Source organism: Mixophyes fleayi, chromosome 1 (genome assembly GCF_038048845.1).
Source record: "Mixophyes fleayi isolate aMixFle1 chromosome 1, aMixFle1.hap1, whole genome shotgun sequence".
Lineage (NCBI taxonomy): Eukaryota > Metazoa > Chordata > Amphibia > Anura > Limnodynastidae > Mixophyes > Mixophyes fleayi.
In genome coordinates, this window is record NC_134402.1 from 383313503 (window position 1) to 383339283 (window position 25781).

At 41.3% G+C, this 25781-nt stretch overlaps 1 protein-coding gene across 4 annotated transcripts in view; it reads right to left on the reverse strand.

Moving 5' to 3' along the window:
- Nucleotides 1-10270: 10270 nt before the first annotated feature.
- The window catches only part of ARHGEF28 (Rho guanine nucleotide exchange factor 28), a 172731-nt gene continuing 157220 nt past the window's right edge, over nt 10271-25781 (reverse strand). For all 4 annotated transcript variants that reach the window (XM_075179790.1, XM_075179798.1, XM_075179816.1 and 1 more), the window contains 8 exons: nt 25213-25395; nt 24975-25112; nt 24039-24124; nt 22874-22912; nt 19057-19104; nt 18280-18759; nt 16644-16911; nt 10271-13300 (listed from right to left, as the gene is read on the reverse strand). In XM_075179790.1, the coding sequence (XP_075035891.1) occupies nt 13125-13300; nt 16644-16911; nt 18280-18759; nt 19057-19104; nt 22874-22912; nt 24039-24124; nt 24975-25112; nt 25213-25395 (1418 nt within the window). In that variant the 3' untranslated portion in view covers nt 10271-13124. The remainder of the gene's footprint in view (nt 13301-16643; nt 16912-18279; nt 18760-19056; nt 19105-22873; nt 22913-24038; nt 24125-24974; nt 25113-25212; nt 25396-25781) is intronic.

Below are 25781 nucleotides of genomic sequence, written 5' to 3' on the forward strand. Positions count from 1 at the left end.
GGTTGATCAATGGATCTACGGTCCCTTGATTGGTTTCAGTTAGAACTCAAAGACATTGTTATAGCAGACTATAATGCTGTTTTTGTTCTCTGGTGTGCAAATAAGAATGGACTACAACTTTTCGCTATGACCGCCGTAGGGCTGAACAGTATACATAGGTACTGCACAAAGCCTGCCATAAAGTGGTAAAATGCCCCCGTCATAATGATTAGGCATTCAATAAAATCAAATAAAAATATAAATAAAAATAAGGCACTGCATGAGGCTTCTACAACCTGCTTATCAAACTGTTACATTTCATTATTATGCCAGATTTTAAAATGTTAAAAATACTGTAGTGCATGTATTAGTGGAGAGACTGCAGATCTGACCAGTCTTTGGAACTGTGCGTCATATGGAAACACTACAGGAATTAATGTAACATTTGACAGAGAAATAAGGAATGGAAAAGGTCATCTTTACTGAAAGGCTCTATAATTGCATTTAGTCTGGTTTTTGCGTTCTCATTGCCCTTTAAAGAGAACCGATTAACAGGACAGCATGATGGATAAAACCTGCAGCATTGATTGCATTTCATTTTTACAGAGCACCTGCTTACTACTTTGACTACAATTACAATTTTGGCCAGGGGAGATACCAGTTTTCTGCAGAGTATTCCCCCTTCTCTGTCACTCCTCTCTAGTAGAACTGCTAGTGAGCCATAAAATGTACATATCAGACAAATACAAGATCTTTACAGGGAAACCAACTATCATGAAAAAAAGAATGTTTTGAATGGTGTATGCATACCTCCCAACATTTGGGTAGCTGGCATGGCACCAAGGGGTGTGGCATCCTGCTGTGTGCTTATTTTTTTTATTGGGAGGTAGAAAATGCAACAAAATATAACCATGACAGTCGAAAACATAGAAACATTTGATACAAAGAAAAGGTTGTTCAACTTGTACATAATCAACAAATCACCCAAACGTCGGGAGCAGCCAGCTGTCAAAATCAGGCAGCTCAAATACACAGCAAGCATCACCAGGAGAGGCATGGGCAGAGGACACCCAGGTGTGAAAATATCATCGGGTAGTGATAGTGCAACTAGGGGATTATTAGCATATATCCGCAACTCACACCATGCCATATGATGGATCTCCTTTCTTGAACTCCTAATATACAGAAGTCTGGAAAGGTTTCTATCAGGCTTTCTCAAGTGTCAAGAAAATGTTTTACCCTGGAGTCCTTCTGTAAGGAGGTCTCAATCCAATCCATGCGGAACATGTGATAAAGATTCTCTCTAAAGGGCGAGAATATAGTTGGGAGTGTTCAGGGCCCAGATGTGGAGCACACTTTTTCAGGCCGCAGTCAAAATAGCGAGCAATAGTTTTCTACAGCCCCTGCTCACCTTGCAGTTTGTTGGTAATGTCCAAAAAACTGCCCACTCCAGGGACAAGGGAACTAGTTCACCAAATGTGTTATGGAAAATCTGGGTCCAGAAATGTTTAATTGGAGGACAGACCCAGAAGCAATGTGCCGATCAATAGTCGTATTTTGGTGACAGCCAAGTGAGTAAAGGCATTGAATGGATAAGAATTCATGCAGTCCTGAAAGTCTGAGTTGTGAAGCAAGGGAAGGTGCATGGAGGCATGAGGATTCAGGCGATACAGGTGGCAAACTAATTGTCAAAGTTCACGGAACTAGATTTCCTCGCAGGCCCGGGGCCTTATGGAGCTTCAGATTTTTGATTGCGAAGGCCACATCTTGTGGTGTAATATCACTTGCAGAGCTGCTCTTTCGTCCAATGTCAATGAGGATAACTTTACTTCTGTTAAGTGCTTAAATATCAAGTGGTAGTTAGGTGGGCCCCACTGTATAGTTTGGAGTAATATCCTGAAAATCTGCAAGAATCTTTGAGTCAGTGAGGAGTCTGGTGGAGGACGGTGATTTAAGAACTATATGGCCGGTATATTTCTGGGGTTTGGTTAAATTAGATAAAAGTTTGCCAACATTGTTGCCCCATCTAAAAAATGTATTATTTGCATATTCAATTTGTAATTTGGCTTAGGAAGTCAGGAAGCTTTCCAGCAGTTGGTGTGCTTCTCTGTGGGCAGCGAGAGTCGCTTCTGATTTGGTAGAGGCATGACAGGCATAAGTCTCTGAAGATGCTTTATGAAGGGCCTCATAAGTTTCCCTCGTCTTTTTATTATGGTTAAAAGACATATGTTATGATAAGGCCAAGAATGATCGCTTTCGAGGTTTCCCAGAAGAGTATGGTGTCATCCCAGTGGTCAATGTTGTCATCAAGGTATTCATCCCATTTAGGTCTCAAATACTGACGGAAATGCTTAGAACTATGCAGATGTGAAGGAATCCCTAGTGTCAAGTTTTCCGTCCTGAGTGTAGTAACAGAGAGAAAGAGAGATCATAGCATGGTCCGAAATAATGTCAGCTATGTCCACCGTGCAAACCAAGGGCATCAAGGAATTAGCCACGAGAATATAGTCTATCCATGAAGAGAGTCGTGGACGCTAGAGTAATAAGAGCATGTTCTGTCAGTCGGGTTCATGTAAGCGCCACAGATCCACCACACCTATCCACCAGTCCAAAGAAACAGTCAGAGTTAGTTGGTCTAGTATGGAGAGGAGTGCTAAACCTATCAAGTTTCAGATTTACAACAGAGTTAAAGTCAACTGCAATTATCAGGTTAGGGGTATCACGTTGCAAGGCCAGCTAGACAAGGGACCAAAAAATCTTGTTGTGCCACATTAGGGGCATAGATATTTAAGAGAGTAAAATTTGTGTCATTGATCTGCAGTTGGACGATCAAGTAGTGTCCATCAGGGTCCGCAACTGTGTTCAAAATAGTATATTGAAAGCGTCTAGCAATTACTATTGAAATCCCTCTAGAGTTTGTGACATATGGGGCTGCAATACAGTCCCCTATGCAGCCAACTCACAAGGCGAGACCGTCTGCGTCCCTCTAATGTGTCTCCTGTAAAAAGGCCACGTCAGTATAAGATCTTTTTAAGGTGGGCAATGACTTTCTTACATTTGATGGGGATATTCAGACCATCAACATTCCATGACACTAAAGTAAAAGTTTGTGGAGGCATTGGGAGGGAAAGGTCATGACACGTGGACTGCATGGCTAACCTGTCTCCACTAGTGGGTAGTATATAAGACGGACAATGTTTGAGAAGAGATCACTTAGAATCGCCTCAACGGGCAACATTAAATAATGGGAGTGAAAACTAAGGGACACGTTTCCACAAGTGATACAATAGGGATAGGACATTTAGGAACATTATGAAATATATACAAAACACAGTGTGATGCAATTATTAAACCTCAACCATTTTCTAACATTTTCCTAACCAAATCAAATAGCAAATGATCTCCGGAGGGTAAAACCAGAGATAAAAAACATATAACCAGGATGTATTGTGGGTATAGAGAGAACGTTCACGTTAAATTATCAAGATATATTGATTAGTCAACATAATTACTACTACTCATGGTCTCCTGATCAATAACTTAGGAAGGGCTATACAATTAATCAAGGTGGGGTGCGAGGAGATGCCTAGCCAGAGTGAATGCTTGAAGGTGACGTTTTGCCACAGCTGGGTCATCAAAAATACTAGTTCAGCCATTTTCGATCAATATGAGTTTGGCAGGTTACAGAAGTGCAAAGTGTCTTATTAGCAGCAAGTAATTTGCAAACAGGTGTAAATTCTTTGTATAGCGGAATAATCCTAGAAAATCAGTATTCTGTTTTCATTGATCACCAAATATTTCAGATGTCTGAAAGCTATTAGACAGATACGTAGATTTCAGGGACAAGAAAAAAATCCTAAGACAGGGCGAGGCCTGGTAATATCACTCTCCTTAGTCGGTCTCAAGCGATTGGCTCATTCTGTGTGTGGAGCTATCATTTCGTTATGAAGATTTTGGGCGACTTATTTCTTGGCTGAGAAAGGAAAATAGGTGAGGGCCTTTAACCGATTGCGGAATGCCTATGAACCAAAAGCTATTTATGCAGCTACTATTTTCCAGATCACATAGTTTTTCTTGCAGCTGGGACAATTGTTGGGACTGTTGTTCAGATTCATAACAATCAGTCATTAGATATACTACATAGTCGCTACACCCTAGGTTTAGGGGAAGCTGTGACGGCTATGTAGTATATACTATATAGTATATACTGTTATTTTCTGTTGAATTCATGTATGATAATGTATATTGTATGCAACCTTGTAATGTAATCTCAACACATGCTTTGCTAGATGACATGAGTTGAAAATAGCTAGACAAAGGAGAGATAGGATCTTGGAGGAGTTTGAAGACCTAAGTTGCAAACCACTTAAGCAGAACGAGCAGAGGTGAAAGATTCTCTGAGGTGACCAAACATTTATCTTAGTGATAGATAATTTACTTTGGAAAGCTGTGTGTCATTTTGGGAATCAATCTGACTTAATTGAAAGTGTAATTCCTAAGGTGGGGGTGAAGAGCCTGTAAGAAGGGTTTAAAATCTTCTGCTTTAGACATTACATTGTGCATTTCATGAGGGGGTCTATCAAGACTAAAATGTCCCATCCTTCTTAACTGTGTTCCCTCACATATCAGGTGTTAACTAGTAAGTAGTGACTTTGATTTCATTTCCTATTTTCTGAAACTCATTTGTGAAACATATTGTATGTCTTGTTATTAATTTTTGTAAATAAGCCTTGGAAACATTTTTAAGATTAAATAAATTTAATCTAATGTATTCTCCGTGATACTTTGTGAACTTACGAAGCCCAGGGAGGCTCATGCTACATAAGTATGTGATTTAAGTGTGAGACATTAATAAGTGGCTCTGGTGAATGTAAGGACACCAGAATAAAACCTTTGTGGTGGCAGAAAAGGTGTACTTATTGCTAAGTGACTAAGGCGACTCCAATCACGACCAGCTGTTCAGATTGCTGTATCTGGGACAGGCTGGGCGTTCGTGATATAGGGCATGGAGAACTGGGACTTGTTACTGTCTTTCCTGCCCATTCACCACTTCTGCCCCTTGGCGCGAAAGGCCATTTGCGTTTCCGTGCTCTGCGCCCTTACAGTGCCGAATGGTGAAGTTATATTGCTGTAAAATTAAACTCCATCTTAAAAGCTTTCCATTATCCCCAGAAACTATATTCAGCCAGTTTCAGGGATTATGGTCTGTAATAATGGTGAAATCCAATAAATACATGTAGGGCTGTAGCTTTTGCAGTGCCCATATAATGGCTAGGCACTCTCGTTCAATGGTCGCATAAGCCACCTCTCGGCGGAGTAGTTTTGGGTGCTCCTCCTCCTGCACTGTTACCTGTCTAAGGACAGCACCTAGTCCATAGTTAGACGCATCGGTCTGTACTATAAACCTCTGTTTAAATTCTGGGGCTTGTAGCACAGGGGACTGGGCCAGAGCAGATTTCAGAGCTGTAAATGCATTCTCACAATCCTAAGACAGATATTACCTGTTTTTTTGTGGTAAGGGGTCGGCCACTCTGTGATTGCCTCTACCTTGCCAGGCTCTGGGTGGAAGGTACCTACATGCCCCCCCAAGTACTGCACTTCACGCATGCCAGGTTGGCACTTCTCTGGCTTGATAATCAGACCTGCCTCACACACTATTCAAATGTATCAGGTGCTCCTCCCAGGTCTGGCTTAACACCTCAATGTCATCCAGGTAGGCAACTGCATGTCCCTCTTGGCTCTCTAGCAGGTCATTGACCAGAAGCTGGAAGGATGCAGGCGCATTTTTTATTCCAAAGAGCATGACCAAAAACTCTAAGCCTAAATGGCGTGATAAATGTGGAGTGCTCGTGTGCCTCGGGTGACAATGGGATCTGCCAGTACCCTCTACTGAGATCCATGATAGTGATGTAGCGTGCCTTGGCAAGCTGATCTAGTAGTTCATCTATCCTAGGCATAGGATAAGCATCAAACACTGTGGCATCAACCTCCTATAGTCTACACAGAACCTGGTGCCCCCACATTCCTTTGGAACCAGTATCACTGGGGCAACCCAATAACTGTGAGACTTTTGAATAATGCCTAGCCTCAACATCTCGTCTATTTCCAATTTCATTGCTTCTAGCACTTATAGGGAATTATGATATGCGGGCTGTCTGGTTGCCTGTGTTTACATGATGTGTGACCAAGTGTGTTTTTCTAGTTTTCCCTGTAAAATGGGACTGATAGGGCCGTAGCATGGCAGCTAGCTGCTCTAGCGGAGAGTCAGAGAGCTCTTCACTGCAGTGGGCGTCTGCTAGGGACCACTGCCTCTTCAGCAGCAGTTGCTAAAACTACCAAGGGGTCAGACTCCCGATAGTTCTCAGACAAGCTACACACAGCTAATACACAAGCTTCCCGTTCATAAGCTTTGAGCATGTTGATGTGATTTACCTTCTGCCACTACATAATTGACATGATTATTGCGCTATACTATGGTGTAGGGGCCCTCCGAGGCAGCTTGAAACTTGTTCTGCCGCATAGGGATCAGAACCAGAACCTTTTGCCACACCTCAAATATGCGTTCTCTTGCATTGCGGTCATACCACAACTTCTGTTTCGCCTACGCAACTTTCAGGTTGCTCTGTGCCATCCCCATTAAGGAATGCAATTTTCCACTGATTGCACTACATAGTGTACCACTGATGTTTCTGGGGTGATCAATTTCCCTTCCCACTCTTCCCTAATCAAATCTAACGGGCTGATCACCCGGCGCCTGTACAGGAGTTCAAAGGGTGAGAAGCCCGTGGATTCCTGCGGTACCTCACGGTATGCAAAGAGGAGGTGCGGCAGGGACCTCTCCCAGTCTCTTCCCTGCGACTCCACAAAAATCCTAAGCATTTATTTTAGGGTGCCATTAAGGCGTTCACACAGCCCGTTGGCCTGCGAGTGATACGGGGAAGTAAATAAATCATTCACTTTTACAAAGACTGCATGAGGTTAAACATGATCAGTTAACATTCCTTTTGGTAACCCGACCCTGGAGAAAATAGTTATAAGGGCTGCTACAGTCAGAATGTACTCTATCCCTGAGCTACTGGGAATGACTAGGGGACCCACAATATCCACGGCAACCTGTTCAAAGGGTTCTGATACGACGGGCAGGGGAATGAGAGGGGCCCTCCCCACATCACCAGACTTCCCAACAACCTGGCACACATGGCATGAGCGATAGTACTTGGCTATGTCAGTCAGCATGCCAAGCCAGTAAAAAAAAAAAAGAGCTTTAGTTCTGGCAACAGCCATTAAATGTCCTGCTAGGGGTATCTCATGGGCTACTTTCAGCAACACTTCCCTATAGGTTTGATGTACAACTAGTTGCCTGTCAGCAATTACATCTGGATGCATACTCGTGACACTTTTCTCTTTTTTCCCAAAAAATGCTATCTTACTTACTGTCAAGACTGGACTGATTGACCCTCCTCCTTACTGTCGATAAACTGGGATCAGTGTTTTGTTCTGTTTTAAAAGTGTCACTTCCAAGCTTGTCGGTGTTGCACACAGCATGAGGTTGTTAATTCAAATCAATGCCTGAATCTGCAGCTTCTACAGTGAGGGAGGGGGGTGAAGGGGAATAAGCTTCTAGTGAACTTCCCTCCATACTTTCAGGGGTTAATGCCAGCTCCTCTGTGCTGCTCTCCGGGTCACTACTGCTAAGACATTGGATACATTTTCACAATTTGGGTCACCTTCAGAACTGGGCACATGTAAATCGATCAGACTGCCTAAAACATAAGCAGACATAGTATCACATTTAGGCACAATCTCACATTTTGCCCTGATCGAATTCACAACCTAGGGGATTTAAAGTGTTAGTCTCTCCAACAAGAGAATTCTCAAACATATTGGCACATAATTCCTCCCTCTGCATCACAGGTACCTGCAAATCTGCATGAGTATTCTCAGCAGCACATGAAATTTCATTACATATTTTGGCACTCATGTTATGCTGGTCAGCAGAATTCACCTGAGGAAGAATAGAGTTAGTTTGCACCAGTGCATCAGAAATTACATCACTTTAATTTATATAAGCAGCGTGCATCCTTCCCAAATCAGTCGCCCACAGTACTGTGGCAGGCAGATTAGTACCCCAGCATCTTGTATTCCTCTGCCAGATCCCAATCTAGGTAAACACTCCGACGGCTGGTATAAATACAGGGAAGGTAAGCCCGAAGAGGGCCAGACTCCGGAGACCAAATGGGTTCCTCAATCAAGTAAATAAGCACGCACAGGTGTTAATGATGGTAAGCCCAGTACAAGGATGATCTTATAGTCCCCAAAATAATAGCAGTAGATATCCAATGTTAACAGATTATCGGGCAGCGTGCAGAGGGTGAATAAAACGCGGCCATCTTAGTTGCACTGCCCACCAGAAGCCATGCCTATCGCTTCTGGTGGGATAAGTTTCCCCATACTGTCCTCCCTTCCCTTTCATTGCTATGCTATTTCATGCACCACAGCAGTGAACAGACAATACTTCCCAACTTTCCCATCGGAGTTACAAAGCTGTATCTGGAAGCGATAGCAGGACAGAGCCCTCAAATAGGGACAGTACCACTAAATCAGGATGGTTGGGAGGTATGTGTATGCTTTTAAATGTAGGGCAGCGTCATTTAATCATTGTTACAGATAAAAACCATTCCATTTTTAGAATTGTATTGCGTTTTCAGAATCACTGTGTGCAGGAACATTGAGTTTGTCACAAATTCACTAGGAAGAATGGATGTGTACATGCTAGCAGTTGACACAACGGGACAAAGAGGCGCAGAGACCAACATGTCCCCAGTGTTCACCAGGGACCCCAGCGAGGAGTCCTCGCTGGGTGGAACGTGCATGTTGCGGCCCTCAATACCAGTTGCTAGCGAGGTAGCTGCAGTCAGTAGTAGGGGACAAGCCGGGGCAGAACGGACAATGAAGTACCGAGGCTCAATAAGCAGAGTAGTTTGAGTAACCAAGATCAGAACTAGGAGATCCAAACAGAACCAAATACATCAGGCAGAGTTATAGTCAAAAACAGACTGAAGTCAGAACCAGGATACCTAAACTGGATCAGAATCAAGGAGGACTGATCACAAGAACAAACATCAGATAACAGGAAAGGGGATTTTATACTCTGGTACGTGATCAGTGCCACAGACTGCCTTATAGGTAGTTCAATCAAGTTACCGGCAATAAGTGACATCAAACTGACCACAGATATAAAATATATAAGCAACAGGATGTGTATGTGCCAACAGGGCAGCAGAGGATTCAGAAGTCACGTCCCATTGCTTGGCCAGGGGGGTAAGCACTACTGGAACAAGGCACCCTTCCCTGCCGCACAGGAGGAGAGCTGGGACGGTGACGGACAGTCTCTAAAAGAAGTTTACATGGCAACTTGGTATTACTTGACGACATGTTTCTCCATTCAATTAGCCTGAATCAAACTACCTTGACCAGTGATGGGCACCCTGATACACCCATAACAATCAAAAGGGCAGCACATTACCTTTAATCTCAGTAATATGTTAGAACAATAAATTTCATCAAAGAAAGAGACACCTATATGTAATAATATATCAGCAGGCACTTTAAACAAGTACGACAAGTCATAACAAACAAATCTGACAATGAAGCAGGAAGGAGCTGCGGACCAGGTGTGAAGGCTCGGAGGGCCACATGTGGTCCTAGGGCTGAATGTTGCCCATCACTAACCTAGATTATAAACAACGAAGATAGCCAATTAGTGATAACACAGTACATTGTGGGGAAAAAACTGCAGTTAATTAAGACAATTATTTACTATCCAACAGTCCTAATTTTCCATGACGAAAAGAGGGCAGGACTTACCAACAGAGGGATGTGCCTTGACAATTTTTCCCCTGGAATGTTAGGAGCGTAATGTAGGGAGGTTTAAGAGATCAAAACAATGCAATTCTTAAATTTATCAACAAGCAGATAATACATAACTTTGCAACAGAAGCATTTGTATACGTTTCATATACATATATATATATATATATATATATATATATATTATAAATCTCAATGGCTTAATTCATGGATTTCAAACCAGATGTTTGCAAGAAAGATTTATTAATACCACAAAGAAAAAACTGTAAGCAGTCTATTAGTGTCACGTGGATGAATTGACAGGAGCAGTGACTGGTGATATATCAGTACAGGAAGTTAGAGCAACACGAACCTTTATTTTAAAACTTTATGCAATATTATTTATATATATATACACACACACACGCATACATATATACACACATATATATGTACACACATACATATACACACACGGCTGATTTGCATCCATTGTACAATCTCAGATTTTGCTGAATGGGAGCTAGCATTTTTATCTCTTACTAAGTCAGTGCAGTGGCGCACGCAGGGGGGGTTTTTGAGTCTCAAGAAACCCCCTCCGCTAACTAAGTGCCCACCATAGTGGCACTGTCCTATACAGCAGCCACGGCGCTGTCAAAGCGTCCGAGGCGCTGTCAAAGCGTCCGAGGCGGTGCTATATACAGCAGATCTCTCGCGTGTTTTTTTTTTGGGGGGGGGAAACCCCCCTGCGTGCGCCCCTGCAGTGGTACACTGCAGCATGAAATGCAAGCAAATAAAATCCTGGAAACAGAAACTTTTTGCTTGGACAGCCTACATTTCATATAAGCAAGTGAGGAGATGGAAAAAAAAAATCATCTGTAGCACTTACAATTATCACAACTGTGTTCCTATTTAGGTGGTATGTATAGTACATGTGGCATTGAAAATGTTTCTTACGGGAGGGGAAGCATTTTGGGAAGCACTGGACACCCCCCTGTGGTACATGACCATGCCTCTTCACCTGCAAGCTGCTGCACATTGTCCAGATTCCTCCACTTGGGTAACTGAGGAAAATATGGTGTTGCCCATAGCAACCAATCGGATGTGAGCTTAGATTTTCTAAACTATACTAGAAAATAACAAATCTAATTGGTTACTGTAGGCAATCCTTTATACACAGCTGCCTGTGGAACATTTTTTATGAATGCCCTCACAGACCCTAAAAGGGAAGTTATTTTTATTAACACGAGGCAGTAACAAGGGGTAACAGTCCATGACAACATTCTGTCAGCACACTGAATACTTGTCTGAAAAAAAAGAGGTGTTCTCGTATTCAAAGAAAGGTAGAAGAGCACAGGTCACCTCCTTAGCAAAATATCAGTTCCAGTTTAATTCAATATTAATAACTTTGAGCACCTCATTGTAATTATTTGGTTGGAGTCTATCAGAGCATCAGCCAAGCAGCTGACACACAAGAACTGCTCCTGACTGTTAGCCCCAGAGAATGATTTTGTAAAAATAACATTTCACAAAATGTCTCAAATATTAGAAGAGCGCCCAGTGAAATGAAATGTATAACATGCAATTTATCCTATCCTCAGACAAATCTAATTACAAAACAATTTAAAGAAGACCTACACACCTATACTTACTGGAGTCACCCACTCTGTGGGCTGGATCAGTATTCAGGCAATACATTTACTAAACCCCGGAGTGATCAATGAGGCATACCTCCGACATTGAGACATTGAGAATCGGAACAAAAGAAGCCCTGACCCCATTCTGCCCACAGATTGGCAAAACCCCTCCCATTTATGTGCAAGCCCGGCCCCTTTTGAAACACACAATTCAGGACTGTCCTGCCGAAATCAGTTGAGAGGTATGTTGACGCATGAACTTTTTGTGCGACAAAAAATTTGTGTCTATTATTGTTGTCATACCTTTGGATTACATACAGCAAGCTTTAAAAAAAAAACAGTTGCCATAAATGTATAGGGAATTATAGGGCACAACACATAATCCATTCACCCATTTAGTATTATTTAATGAAAGTGATGGTGTACATAGTCACTGGTATGCATGGATATAAACGGCTTACACGTGGTGTCGGACAGATAATAGAATGCACGTATGCATTTTCATTTTCTATACTATTTATGCTCCTGCAGCAACAGTGAGGTGATAAGTGACTGCTGGTCAGTGTTTTCTGAGCTTTTAGACATAGAACAAGTTGAATGAATTGATTTGATTTAAAGCTTCACTGAGAACTAATCTTCATTGTAAAAAAGAACAGATGTGCTCATGTTATCTTTACTTTTACACATAAATATTACCAATTTGTTTTACACCACAATTATAAAACAGCAATTACTATAGCTTAAATGGTATCCATTGCCTTCAGACAGCAGAGGCAGACATTCTGTGGGCTCAATCAGTACTGATGAGAATACTGCCTATCGATTCACTACAAACTTACGTCATTGCTGATACACGAGGCACTTTGTGCCTCACGCCTCACTGATGTTCCTGCTTTCTAGTGAATTCATTGCCTAAATATTGGCTCAGCCCACATACTGGCTGGCACCACAGTGTGGTAGGTTTGGATGCTGTATAATGCGCTGCTTGTAGACAGCTGACACATAGAGTTCTATTCATTGACACTCTGCAGAGATTTGGCAGGTTCAACCTGTGTTCATCTATCACTTGGAAAGGTGCTAAAGCTGTAAAAGGTACAGTTACAGCACGTAAAAAAAATAATAACTTAGCTGTTTTCCACAAGAAAAAAAAATAATAAAGTTTACCCCTTAACAGCTAAAGGGTACTTATAAAGCAGTCTCCAGGGCCAGACTTCATATTCATTAAATATTTGCTGTTTTGTCAATTTATTTAGTCCGATGAATAATCCATCAAAATCTTCTTGAAATAATATATACCAAATATCCTCTAGCATCAAGCAGATCTGTGAATTCAGATAACCTCTCTGAATCTAAAGTCCGTCTTGTAGCAGTGAATATAAGATTACTGAAGAGTCAATAAGGTATTAGTAGCAGATCATAGCACTGGTTGCACTGGGCTGATTTCAGTCACTGACCATAATGATAGCCAATATCTCAAAAATGGATATTTGCACCGTGTGCCTTATTTAAGAGGTACTGCCAATCAATGGCAATTCCTACAAACATATAAAGGGAATTACATTTACAATGTCTGTGATCTCATTTCAGAGACAATGGTTTACAGGTTCTACCAGCAAACAGAATTCTGGCACCAAACGTGACAAAGTTTCCTGCTTCCCATCAGATGTAAACAATATTCTCTTCCACCCGAACATTTTCTATGTCCTTTGGAGTGTCAGCATGGTGTGTTTTCATGGACTCTGAAGCTTGCGATGATTGAGAGGTCCCTGCGTTTAAATTGTGTCCTGAGGAAGCCAGTAATGTTCCACAGAAAATGACATGGGCTGCGTTAAGATCTGAAACACAACATATACATTATTAAAGTCAAAGTTGTAATGTGAGATCTTATTCCGTTAACTGCATAATGGGGGACATAAATTAAAGTTAATATGAAAAAAAAACTAATACTCTAACCTATAATTTTACAAGTATTAAATGCTGTAATCCCCTACAGGAAAGTATGATCTAATGTATTTCATTTTGGCTATAGCAGACATTGAACTGACTGTGTATTCCACCATATCTAACATCATTAGTTGATATGTTCCAGGACATTATACTTATTCCCTATTAGAAAATAGGAACCAAATGTGGTATTGAGACGTTGTTAAATATTCCTTTACCAATGTCTGAAATGTTTCAACAGGAAAAAATACATTTATCATACTTTTCTTCTCAATATGCCCTAGTCAGACATCCTTGATTTTGGCTGAATAACTTACATATTGAAGTGCACATAAGTGTCTGTTCTCCCAAACATGGAAACACCTGGAAATCTTATTGAACTCTGAAGATATTTCATCTTGCGTATTTTCCTGCAACCGTCCCACCATTGTGGCACAATGGTTAGCATTGCTGTCTCACAGTGCTGGGGTAGATTCTGTCTAGGGTTGAGCTTGTCTGTTATCCCTGTGTTTTGCCTGGGTTTCCTCCCACCATCCAAAGAATGAGTGAATGAGTGTGTGTGTGTGTGTGTGTGTGTGGTAGGGAATTTAGAATGCAAGCTCCAATGGGGCAGGAAGGGATTACATATTTCCTGTACAGCAGTGTGTATTACTGGTGCTATATAAACAATAAATAATAATAATAATAATAATGTTGGCACTTCCATATAGACTTAAAAGAAAAAAAAAAACAAAGAATAAAATTTTTCTGTCTTTGTTTGAAGAGCGTTCAGAAAAGAAAATGTGAATATGCTGTGTTTATGCTCTACCTTTGTATAAAAGAACCTTCTGTGGGAGATAGTTAATTTACAACTGTGGTCCCAGCTGCTGTTTTATTTGGGTAAGTGTGTCTAATTGTCTGCTGAGCACATGTCAAGGTGCTCACCCACAGCCGTGACAGACTCTGCAAAATGTACATGGTGTAAAAATGTCACTACAGAGTTCAATCCTTTCAGTAATATAAAGCACTGCCCAGTTTGGCCTCATTTAGGACTTAAATGTAATAACGAGTGTACATTGGGACGGAAACACTTGTGCAGGTGGAAGTTTCTATTACATTGGTCAAAGTGCACTTAACTGGAAAATCCTAGTCATTTACCAGGGAGAAAGAGGCTGTGGGTAATACGGAGTCTGCCGGTAAAATTAAAACACCTTCCCCTCAATGCCTTCTCCACCCCAACCAGCTAATTTAAATAAACAATCCAAATGAAATCTTGTTTTCCCACTTCAGCACAAAACTTGAGTTCCTTATTTGCCTACACTTAGTAAGGAGTGCCCCCAATCCGCTCAGCTCCTCTCATCTGACACTGCAAACGTTTGCACCCCCACACATTCATCTGATTCACCATCAAAACAGGTCCGTTAGTACAGCAGGGATGTCCCAAACAGCAATGTACATAAGACCGTTGGTGAGTTTGCTCCACACTCACCAGGCAGCCATAAGTGATCCTTGGTGTCCCTTCTGCTCCCCCCTCCCAATAAATCTCTGATAATCAAGTAAAGTTTTTTTGCCCGCAGTATACAGGTGGCAGATGGGGATTTTAAGCAGACGCACATATAGGAGAAGCCCTTCTCAATAGAAGGAAAATAGGTTTATTTATTAAATGTGAATACTATTATTTTAATGTTGGGGCTGGAGGAAGGCCTAATTATTAATCGTGGGTGCTATTGATTTAATGCTGGATCTGGCTGTAATTTTCTAAATGTAGCCATTTATTTTTTTCCAAATAGGTCCTTCAACATTCCAGGATCCGGACAAGCCACAACTAAAGAAACCAGAAGCCACAGGTGGTGAAAGTGAGAAGAACAGGTAGGAGAGAGCAGCAGATTGTGTTAAATGTTGTGATTCTAGTAGGGACAATGGCAATTTTTGGTGAGTATTGTGCCCAATGTAAGGTGCAGGCCAAGACTGAACTCTTTCTGTACATACTGCATTCTTTCTATACTACAGTGTGGTGCTAGATGTCCCGAAAGTCAGGAGTGCTGGGACATATGTCACGTTTTGGTGAATTCAGGACCTAGTGATTTTGATGTGCTAGCTACGCCCCAACGGCATATTGACAAGCCCCCAAATGTATGACCACACCCCTGAAAAATTTTGCACCGCCGCATGGCGGTGCAAAATCTTTTAGCTTACTCGACTATGAGGGCGGCCCCATGAATTTGTTGTACTGGGGCCCTGAATTCCTCTTGGCAGCCCTGCATGCCCACGTCCCCCCGGGAGGATCCCGGATGCCAAATACAAAAAGTTGGCAAGTATGATATAAATAGTTTTTTGTTTTTTTTTTTAAATCCATCAGATAAATCCTATGGGAAATCTTTCAATTATGTGACACAATATTACAAAAGACAGATATGATCTGCAACAGCATTCTGGGGACCAAATGAGGCAATGGAACGTGGCGGTCCTGAGAAACATCCCAGGACACAGTTCCAAAAAAGTGCTTTGCAGTACAGAGGCTGCTGTTTATGTATCCTTTCAAATAACAGCTTGTATGGAAGGGGTGGGGGGATGGGGGGAGGTCCGACGTGCACATATTCACCATAAGTCATCAGTTAAAAAACTAGAAAATGTCACCCCCATATGTAGAATATTTTTTTTTTCTGCTTAACGTTTTGCATGCTTAATACTGTTATTAATAAATAATGATTGTACCCATAATTTATAAGTCAATAGTTCCTCCTATGTTCTGAAGGGCCAGATAGCCCAAAGAGCACGCAGCTCCAGCAATCTCATGATGGCGGTTTGTAAAGTGCTGCTTTGTTAAACTGTGGTTTTCACACGTTTTGTTGGCCTTTAGTAAATCAAACCGCTTTAATCAAACTGCCCTTTAGTAAGTGTAGCCCTTAGACTGCAAGACAATCATTTTAGGCTATAAATATAATACATGGTAACACACGGTAGGAAACTTAATTAGGAAAAAAGGTAAAAAATGTAAAGAATACAATATTTGCTAAATAAAATTATGTAAGGATATTATCAGTACAGACTAAGTTTTATGGACAGAAAAAGGATTTCTCTTTTGGATTTTACAGCCTCTTAAAGAACAACTTAAAGTAAAATTGTGCCCCCCATATCCCTTCTTTCCAACCTCCCCTGGGGGGAAACCTTTTTCTTAAGAACGCTGCTATAAAGCAAAAAAATATATTCCATAAACATAAGACAAGAGCTAACTAGTTAGGAAACGGCTGTTACCATTGTTACAGGCATCTTTACTGCTGTGCCGGGAGGAATTCTCAAGGCTCTGTTGTCGGGATATTAAGGAGCTCCAGGGTTCATTAGAGCTGTCCACAGGGCTGGTCCTAGACGTCTCTACAAAGTCAGAGGTATTATCCACGTGAGCATCTGAATAAACCGAGTTTGGAAGTGTTGCAATATTGTTGAGCGATATATGACCCAGAGCATTGTTAATATAAACAGAGTCTTCATTTTGTAAACTGTCAGGCTGGGAGTTTCTTACACCCTGTTATATGAAGAGAAAGGTGAGAGTGAGCTCAGCTGCACCGTTTACAAGAACCAGAGAAGACTTAGCACGTCTACTTTTTCTAACACGTTTTCCCATAACCTCTGTCCTTGCTTTATTAAACTTGCAGTTTCGGGATGTGTTAATATAAAGAAATAACTTTCCATTTAGTTCAGGGAAATGCCTTTACGCACCCCTTAGTATAGTATATTTGTACATTTAATGACCTAGCCATACAATTAAATAGCTGTAAACGCTGTGCTGAGTACAGAGGTATTTGTATTGTTACACTTCTCACAACACAAATGGTGAGCGATGAATTAAGCATACAAACAAAAACGGAAATTGCACAATACACAGAATAAGTACAGTGCATTAAGTGTGGAGCCACCTTTCCTATAAACACAAATTCTTCCAGGAATTTATTACTTGCTAGCAAAAACACTTGTGATAAAAACCTACACTTACAGCATAGAAGCAAGGATTTAAAGTGCAAAAATATGTACAAAGTATCTGTAAGCCAACTACAACTTATGAACTGTCTATAAAGCACTGTGGAGTATGCTGGTAATATAGAAATGCATGATGACAATAATTAGCTCTGGTATATGTTTTCATTATACTCTTTAACCAAGGGATTTTGCTAGTAATCGACAATTGGAGAAAGGGGTTTTCACCAAGAATGGAACAATCTACCAGCATTGGTGTAGTTTAAAGGCCATGGTGCATAAACTACTTCTCCTACTGCCTTCATTGTATAACTATCAAACTCCCTTCACCTATATTCCCATTACATTTTTCATACTGTCACTTCTGAATGTCCACTTCGACCACTGATCCATATGGCATGCCAGGCATTATTCCCAGTCTCCTAATGCTGCTGGGGTGAGTACTGCAGTGAGCAGGGCCATCAGTTACAGTCACTAGATTTTCTAGCAGGTGACAAGCACTTGTTAGTGGTTGTTATCTGCACCCTGCATACAGCTATTATCCTTTGGGTGGATTGTAGGGTCTCACTGTTAAAACATGACAAAGGTGTCTTGGGGTTGGTCATAAATACAACCACTACAACCCACACTGGTACACAATGGCCAGACAACAAACTTAACTGGCATGAGAGCCCACTCAGGGTTTGACCCCGAGACTTAAAAATTTAAACTTTAGTTCTTTTGTTTTTCACCAACTTGCGGTTACTTATTCTACATCTTACAACGAGCAGCAACTATCAAAACATCCATGTTGGTAAACTGGATCATTTCAACACTAAAGAGGAAACACCTTTGTATTCATCTGCAGGACATTATTGCTACATATCATTCAAACACATCATGAAAGATAATACTGATGTGCTGATCTTACAGTAGCTACCTCTGTTGTATGGTGTGGGAACAGCAGCGGCAGGCTGTTCTGGCCAGTGAGCTTCCAGTGCTTGAGAAGCTTGCTCTGTACGCAGAGCTCTTCCCTTTCTTTCTCCACCAGCCTCTGACCTTCCTTCAGTCTGTCCACGTTTTGCTGGAAGTCCTGAAACTGCTGACTCAGCTCTTCCCTTTTCTCCTCCAGGAGATGCTCCTGACACTGGCACTCTCTCTCCCTCTGCTGGAGCATGCTCTCCTTCTCCTCCTGCTCCCTTTCCTTCTGGTCACACTCACGGGCCCAGCGCTGCTGTTCCTGATGAAACTGGTGCTGAAGTTTCTGCAAATTCACCACCTCTCCCCGGTGCTTCTCTAGGTGGCGGTACTGTTCCTGTAGGAGGGTCCCGCGGAGAGCAAAGCCCTTACTGCCCGGCTCATGATCCTGAAATAGCGCCTTGTGGAGTTCTATATGGCTGTCTTGCATGGCTACAGTAGCCTGCCAAGAGATGTAAGAGATGAATACATTTAGTCTATGGAACTGCAAACATGTAAAGAATTATTCTAGTTATGTTCTATTAAACTAGCCACTCATCTATATTCAAAGCATTTGCGTGCTTGTACTGACACCTAGTAAGTGATCTGTAACTTATCTGCCACACTCACTTTTCTGCAAATTCTACCTTGCTAAATGAACAGTACATATTATACACCATCAAATATGTCAAAACTATAGTCAATGCTACCTGGCTGCAAAGTTTATATTATGTAAAGAAGTACATTAACAAGCACACACCTGTATACTGTACAGGAGACGAGTCAGGTTTTGGATTGTTTGCAAAACCTAAAGGAAAGGGAAATAGAAGTTAAAAAAGTAAAATGAAAAAGTATTGATTTAGTCATGACTCATCTTTAGTAATCTCCCCTCAATATGAAGAATCAAAAGCTGGAGCGAGAAAGTTAGATGTCAGACATGAATCCAATTGAAAGTCATTGGCGGGACCTGAAGCGGGGTGTTCATGCAAGAAAGCCCACCATCATCCACCATCATCCATGTGTAAGGAGGAATGGGACAAAATTCCTCCAAGTCGATGTGTGGGACTGATCAACAAATACTGGAAACCTTTCCTTGAAGTCACTGCTGCTCACACCAGTTACTGCCAGTTACTGAAAGCCTCACATACTTTTTCCATCAAAGAAATGTAAAGGTTGGACCATATTGATCAAAAAATGAATGAAAAAGTATATCCTTATGTGTGGGTCCTCTTTATCTATTTTTTAAGACTTGGATTAAGTTCTGTATATATTTAGGGTCACATTTATGCCCAAAATCAGAAAATTCTAAAGGGTTGACAAACTTTCTAGCACATTGCACATGGAAATTAAGAGAACGTGGGAGTCACAAACTCATTTTTTTTTTATCATAGTTACTAAACTGTTCCTATGTTCCTAATTTCTGAGGGCTGACCTGCAGGTTTTAAAGATTTGTCCCTGGCAACGTCCATATTTTTTACTATTGATTAACTGCATAAAAAAAAACCTGTTATTTTTATTTATACAATAAGTGTCATTTTTACTATCCGTTTCGATTCTATACACTTCATTCTCACTTTTTTTCCTAAAGTAAATAATTACTGAAAAACAGTAGTTAAAAACCCAGCATAATATTAAACTCACTCTCCGTAGTCATGTCATGGTGTAGGGAGTGTAGTGCTGTCATATACTCAGCTGTCCGGCATCAAATGTCTCTATGAAATGTACGCAAAAGCTGTGGTAACTATGGAATATTATCCCACAAAAAGCCTGCACCCACTGGAGGCCGTTTACAAATGCACAAGATTAGCAGCAGTGCTCCTCGAAGTCGTACGTTAAAGGTGCACCAGGGCCACCGAGAGGGGGGGGAGCGGGTACTAATTACCCGGGCATGTCAGGAAGCCTGGGGGCCCTTGCACTGCTGATTTTTTATTTTTTTTTATTTATTTTTTTCAAAACGTTTTTTTTTCATTTATTTTTTTGCGGGGGGGGGGGGAGGCTTGGTCGTTGGTGGGGGGAGCAGTCTAGTTTAAAAAAAAAAAAAAAACATACTCACCTGATCGCGGCGCCGGCATCCCTCCTCTCTACTGCTCTGTGCTCCATTCAGACTGTCTGAATGCCGGGTGTGATGTCATCATGTCATGCCCAGCATTCAGTCAGTCTTGAGAAATGGAGCACAGAGTAGCAAAGAAGACCAAGAAAGGAGAAAAGGTAAGTGAAGGGAGGAAAACGAGGGGGGACACAGAGGGGTTAAAAAATGGGGGGAGCAGCATGACAGGGGTTAAAAAATGAGGGGGGCACAGAGGGGTTAAAAAAAACCGGGGAGGCAGCATGACAGAGGGGTTAAACAATGAGGGGGGCATAGAGGGGTTAAAAACGGGGGCAGCATGACGGAGGGGTTAAACAATGAGGGGGGGCACAGAGGGGTTAAAAACCGGGGGCAGCGAGGGGTTAAAAAACAGGGGTCAGCATGGCACAGTGGGGTTAAAAAATGGTGGGCAGCATGGCACAGTGGGGTTAAAAAGGGGTGGAGGCATGGCACAGTGGGATTGAAAAAGGGGGGGGGAGCAGCATAGTATAGTGTGATGAAGGGGAGCCAGATGAAGGGGGCAAAAGCAGCATGGAGGGCGCAGTGTGATCATAAGGCATGGCGATGATGAAGGGGCACATTATTGTAATATTGGAGCTGGAGTAGGGCCTAATTATTAATCGTGGATGGTATCGATTTAACGCCAGGGTTGTTTGGAATTATCTAAATGTAGCTATTCTTTTCCAAATAGGGCCCCCAGCATTCCAGGATCCAGACTAGCCGCAACTAAAGAAACATGCACTAACAGGTGGTGAAAGTGAGAAGAACAGGTAGGAGAGAGCAGGACAGTATGTGAAATGTTGTGATTCTAGTAGGGACAATGTCAATTTTTGGTGAGTGTTGTGCCCAATGTAAGGTGGAGGCCAAGACTGAACTCTTTGTGTACACACTGCATTTTTTCTATACTACACTTTGGTGCTAGACAACCTGAAAGTCAGGAGTGCTTGCACATATGTGACGCTCGGGCGAATTGAGAGCCTAGTGATTTTGATGTGTTAGCCACGCCCCAATGGCGCATTTCCACGCCCCCAAATGCATGACCACACCGCCGAAAAATACGGCGGCGCAATTTTTTTTTTAACATACTCAACTATGAGGGGGGCCCCATGAATTTGTTGTACCGGGGCCCTGAATTCCTCTTGGCAGCCCTGAGGTGCACCGGCCTCTGCAAACAGAGTGCAGAGAAGCTGAAACAGGGGCACTATGCAAAAGCATAAACTTTAAATCAAAGTCTATCCCCTTCCCCTGTAGTACCACCCATTCACTTACAAAAACTGTTTATTGTTCTCCTAATATTGCTCTGGTCAGCCTCAAATATGAATTATATAAATAACGAGAGTGGAGAGAAATGGAGGACTGTGTTCATCATAGGTGTCATGCTTGTGTTATTTTATTGCCACCTGTAATAGACACAGGACAGGCCTGGCCAACCTGTGGCTCTCCAGATGTTGTGAAACTACAAGCCCCAGCATGCTTTGCCAGTAGAAAGGCAGTCTATAGCTGTCAAGGCATGCTGGGACTTGTAGTTTCACAACACCTGGAGAGCCACAGGTTAGCCAGGCCTGGTATAGGACAACAACTGGTCTCCACCAGCTCTTAGCAGCTACAAAAGTCCTTCATGCAAGGGAAATGACTGAGCCCCCTGGCATGAAATGCTTTTGAAGACGGGCCCTGTCTCCTTCTGGGTGTGGTTGGTTTTTCCGGCTCTGAAAATCCCAACACACCTTACAGCGACAGTACAATAGCGAAGAGTATAGTAGGGACAAGGAGAAAATGTACACTTGCCATCTACCAGACAGGCACCACTTCCAAGTCGAATAAGCAGCACATGTAAAATGCGACTTTAAGAAATCTCTTTAGGAACAAATTACATCACTTGTAATGCGTCTGCATAATATAATACATGTGCCGCTCATTCAACTTGGAGGAAATGGTGCCTGTCTGGTAAATGGTAAGTGTACATTTTCTCCTTGTCGCTCTTATACTCTTCGCTATTGTAATGTCGCTGTGAGGTGTCGGGATTTTCAGAACCAGGAAAAAGACCACCACTGCTCCATCTCACTTCAATAATCCTGCTCCATAAACTGGAATTTTTCTACACTTTTCCTTAAAATAAGACACACTGGTGCACCCAATGTATGCTGAGCTAGGAATGCTATTACTCTGCCTACCCCCTACCCCCCCCCCCTTCCCCAAACTGCTGTCCCTCCGCAAATGTGCCTATATTGCTCAACAAACCTTTGCACCCCGGTGGAAATCTTGTGCATAGTGAGGTGCGTGATTTTCTAAGCTCTCCAAACTTACTGCTCTAGTCTACAGCACAGCCATTGGAGGGCAGTAAGAAAAAAAAATATTGACAAGCTTATATATAAACTCAATAATACAGTTCCAAATAATATACATTATACCAGTTCTTTCATACTACATATACACCTCAGAAGAGTTACACTTTATGAATAAGAATAATCTAATCAATTGGTTGGTCTGTTACCTCTGCTTGCTTATAGCCTGGGGAGTGTGCAAATTCAACCTATAAAACAGTAAAAATATATAAATATATATAAATATATTTAATGTACGTGATATGTTCAGTAAACTATGCTTATTTCATGACCATGCCTTTCTCTGCAGAAGAATTGGCTTATGAACTTTGTATGGTCTATGAGTATAGAACAATTACGTTAAAAATTCATATATTATTCATAGATCTGCAGGGTCTTATAGATGCAGGCTCCTATATCTATCAGAAGAACAACACGTAACAAGTGACTCACAATCTCTCTGCTTTAGTATACCGTGATCCCCTATTAATGCCATTTATCTAAACTGAACCACCATGATTCAGAACACAGAAAATACTAAATTGAATATTAGAAACAGATGTGGCTGATTACATATAATCGCTATGAAAACACATTAATGCAGCTGAATTATGGCATTGTCATACATCACTATAGTTTAAAGAGTAGACCAATAAGTCAGTAATCCTGGTTCTTAAATCAGTATTGGCCCAGGTAACCCCCTTGTCAGTAGTTAACGGCTGCCCTATGCTTTATGAACCACAAGCTCATTTCAAATGGTATTGGGTTTTTTTAGTTACATCAGGGTCATTGGCTCGCCCAATGTCTTTACTTAGCACCATCTTGTGTTCAGAATGAGTATAACAAGTAGTTCTCAGTCCTCCAGATATGACCACAGCTTTGTGTTCCAGTAGTCATAGCACACAATTGTTGTAAAGTTTAGCAACAATCATATTCTCTGGGACATTATATTGACTTTAAGATATTGTTTTATGTTTAATCTTATAAGTTGTTATCTGCTCTTAAATTTAAGCTGTGCTATAGCAATGCAAAACCCATGATCTAACCCCTCTCCTCCACATACATAGTTTAGCATATTTTAGCCATTAAAGTCCAAATGTTATTGCTTGAACTGTCAGCAGCAGATACTGCATATTTCAAATGGTGTACTATTGGATCAGAATTAGTAAACATGTCTAGTAATTTCTCTTTACTTTAAGGTACTTTTCTTGGATGAAAATATCAAACTTTTGTCAACACTTGTGAAAACAAAAATAAATGTAAAAGTTTGCGGAAGATGCAAATCTGCATTTATGTCCTATGTGTTCAAAGCAATGTACAGAAGGCACCGGTTACCTTTTCTTCAGGGAAAGACACGTCCACATAACTCACTACTTGATCAGTATTACACGAGTCCTCCTCTCTTACGTCAGCAGATAGGGCTGAGAAAGACCAAAGACATTTTTATACAGTAGATGAAGTATAAAACGGCACATTTAAATATGGTTCACGCTTAAGGCACAAACACTTTTATATATAATACAAGTGATTATATTGTATGTAAATAATAGAAGTATAAACGTAGTTCTTATGCCAACGCTACTAATTGTCGAGTTCATCATTTCAGTGTTCATTAGACAAAATGTGCATTATAAGGTATAACTCACCCCTTATTGTAAATTATTATGGATATTAGAAGTCACCTTGGAGATTCGTGACCTGTACAAAAGTCATGTGTTTGTTTTTTCAGTAGTGGCCATTATATCATACATATCTTATAATGAAAGCAACAAGGCTACATTGAGAGGATTCTCAATGTATTAGATATGCTCAGTACACAGACAAATTGTAATTGAAATTCCTTAAAATAAAAGTTTCCTCCTCTATAACTGAGCACATGTAAAGTGTGTGAAGGAGAGAAGCCTCTCTCTACAGAATCTGACAGCATGTCAGAGACACACTCTACCGAACACTTCACAAAGGGCATCACTTACATTAGGATATTTTCTTCTATACTTTGAAGCTGCGCCAACATATTTTGGGTGATTTGATGCTCTATTCACTATTGATGTCATTACATTTTAAGCACCAATAAACCTAAGATGCAATAAGGTTGATATAAGAGAAGTACAACAAATCAAACACAATCACATATATATATAACAAATTAAAAATATATGTAAATGTTTCAGACACATATAAGAACTGGAGATTTGTTACTTTTTCTTTTACATCTGTGCGTATGATTTTACAACTGTTTTTGGCTGAGAACATTGGAACACAGCTACTTACAGTTGTAGTGAAGCTCGTCGGCCTCCTCAAATGGATTGGTGCTGGAGTAGCCCTGAGATCTGCTGGGTGTCTCGCAGTGCTCTGCTGACCAGGTTAAAGTCTCCATTTGTGATGTTAATGATATGTAGAGGCTTTCAGCTTTTCAAAATGAAAAGGGCAAAAGATTAATTTACATATCCTATTATAAGAACGTATGTGAGGGCTGCAGTTCAACAACATCCTGCTTGGTAAAACCAACCTTCTTTTAGTGCAGCCGCCAGCAAGGATGCAGCCTGTGGGATCTCTCCGGAATCGGCCTTAATGAGAAGCTGTGGCTCCAGGTGCCTCTCTTTCCCCCCACACAGAGCCACCAGTTCAGCAAAGTTCTGCAGCTTCTCTTCCAAACAACTACAAATCTGCTGGTCGTGGTAGCTCAAAACTTCTGCAAAAATAATGTACAAGTTCCCATCATGAAAGCTTAATGATTTCCTGAGTTGTTTCTAAGCTTAGGATTCCCCACAATGCTTTACACAGAAGCCTTCTGCCCCAGTTTCCCTGTCTCCCCGAACTTACAAGCGGAGACAAAGGAGGACAACAGGGCTGGCTCCAGGGTGACAGGAGAATTCTGGGATTAGATCAGGGTCTCCAACAAATATCTCTGTGACATTGTAATCCGATGCACTGAATACAGTTATATAGGCTGATAGTAAATAAAATAAGATTCTTGAGCAGACTCTTTTTTTTTTTTTTTTTTATACTTACTGCGGAGTACTTCCATTAACTCACACATTATATTAAAAGAAAAAAAAAAAACAGATACTTTTACAT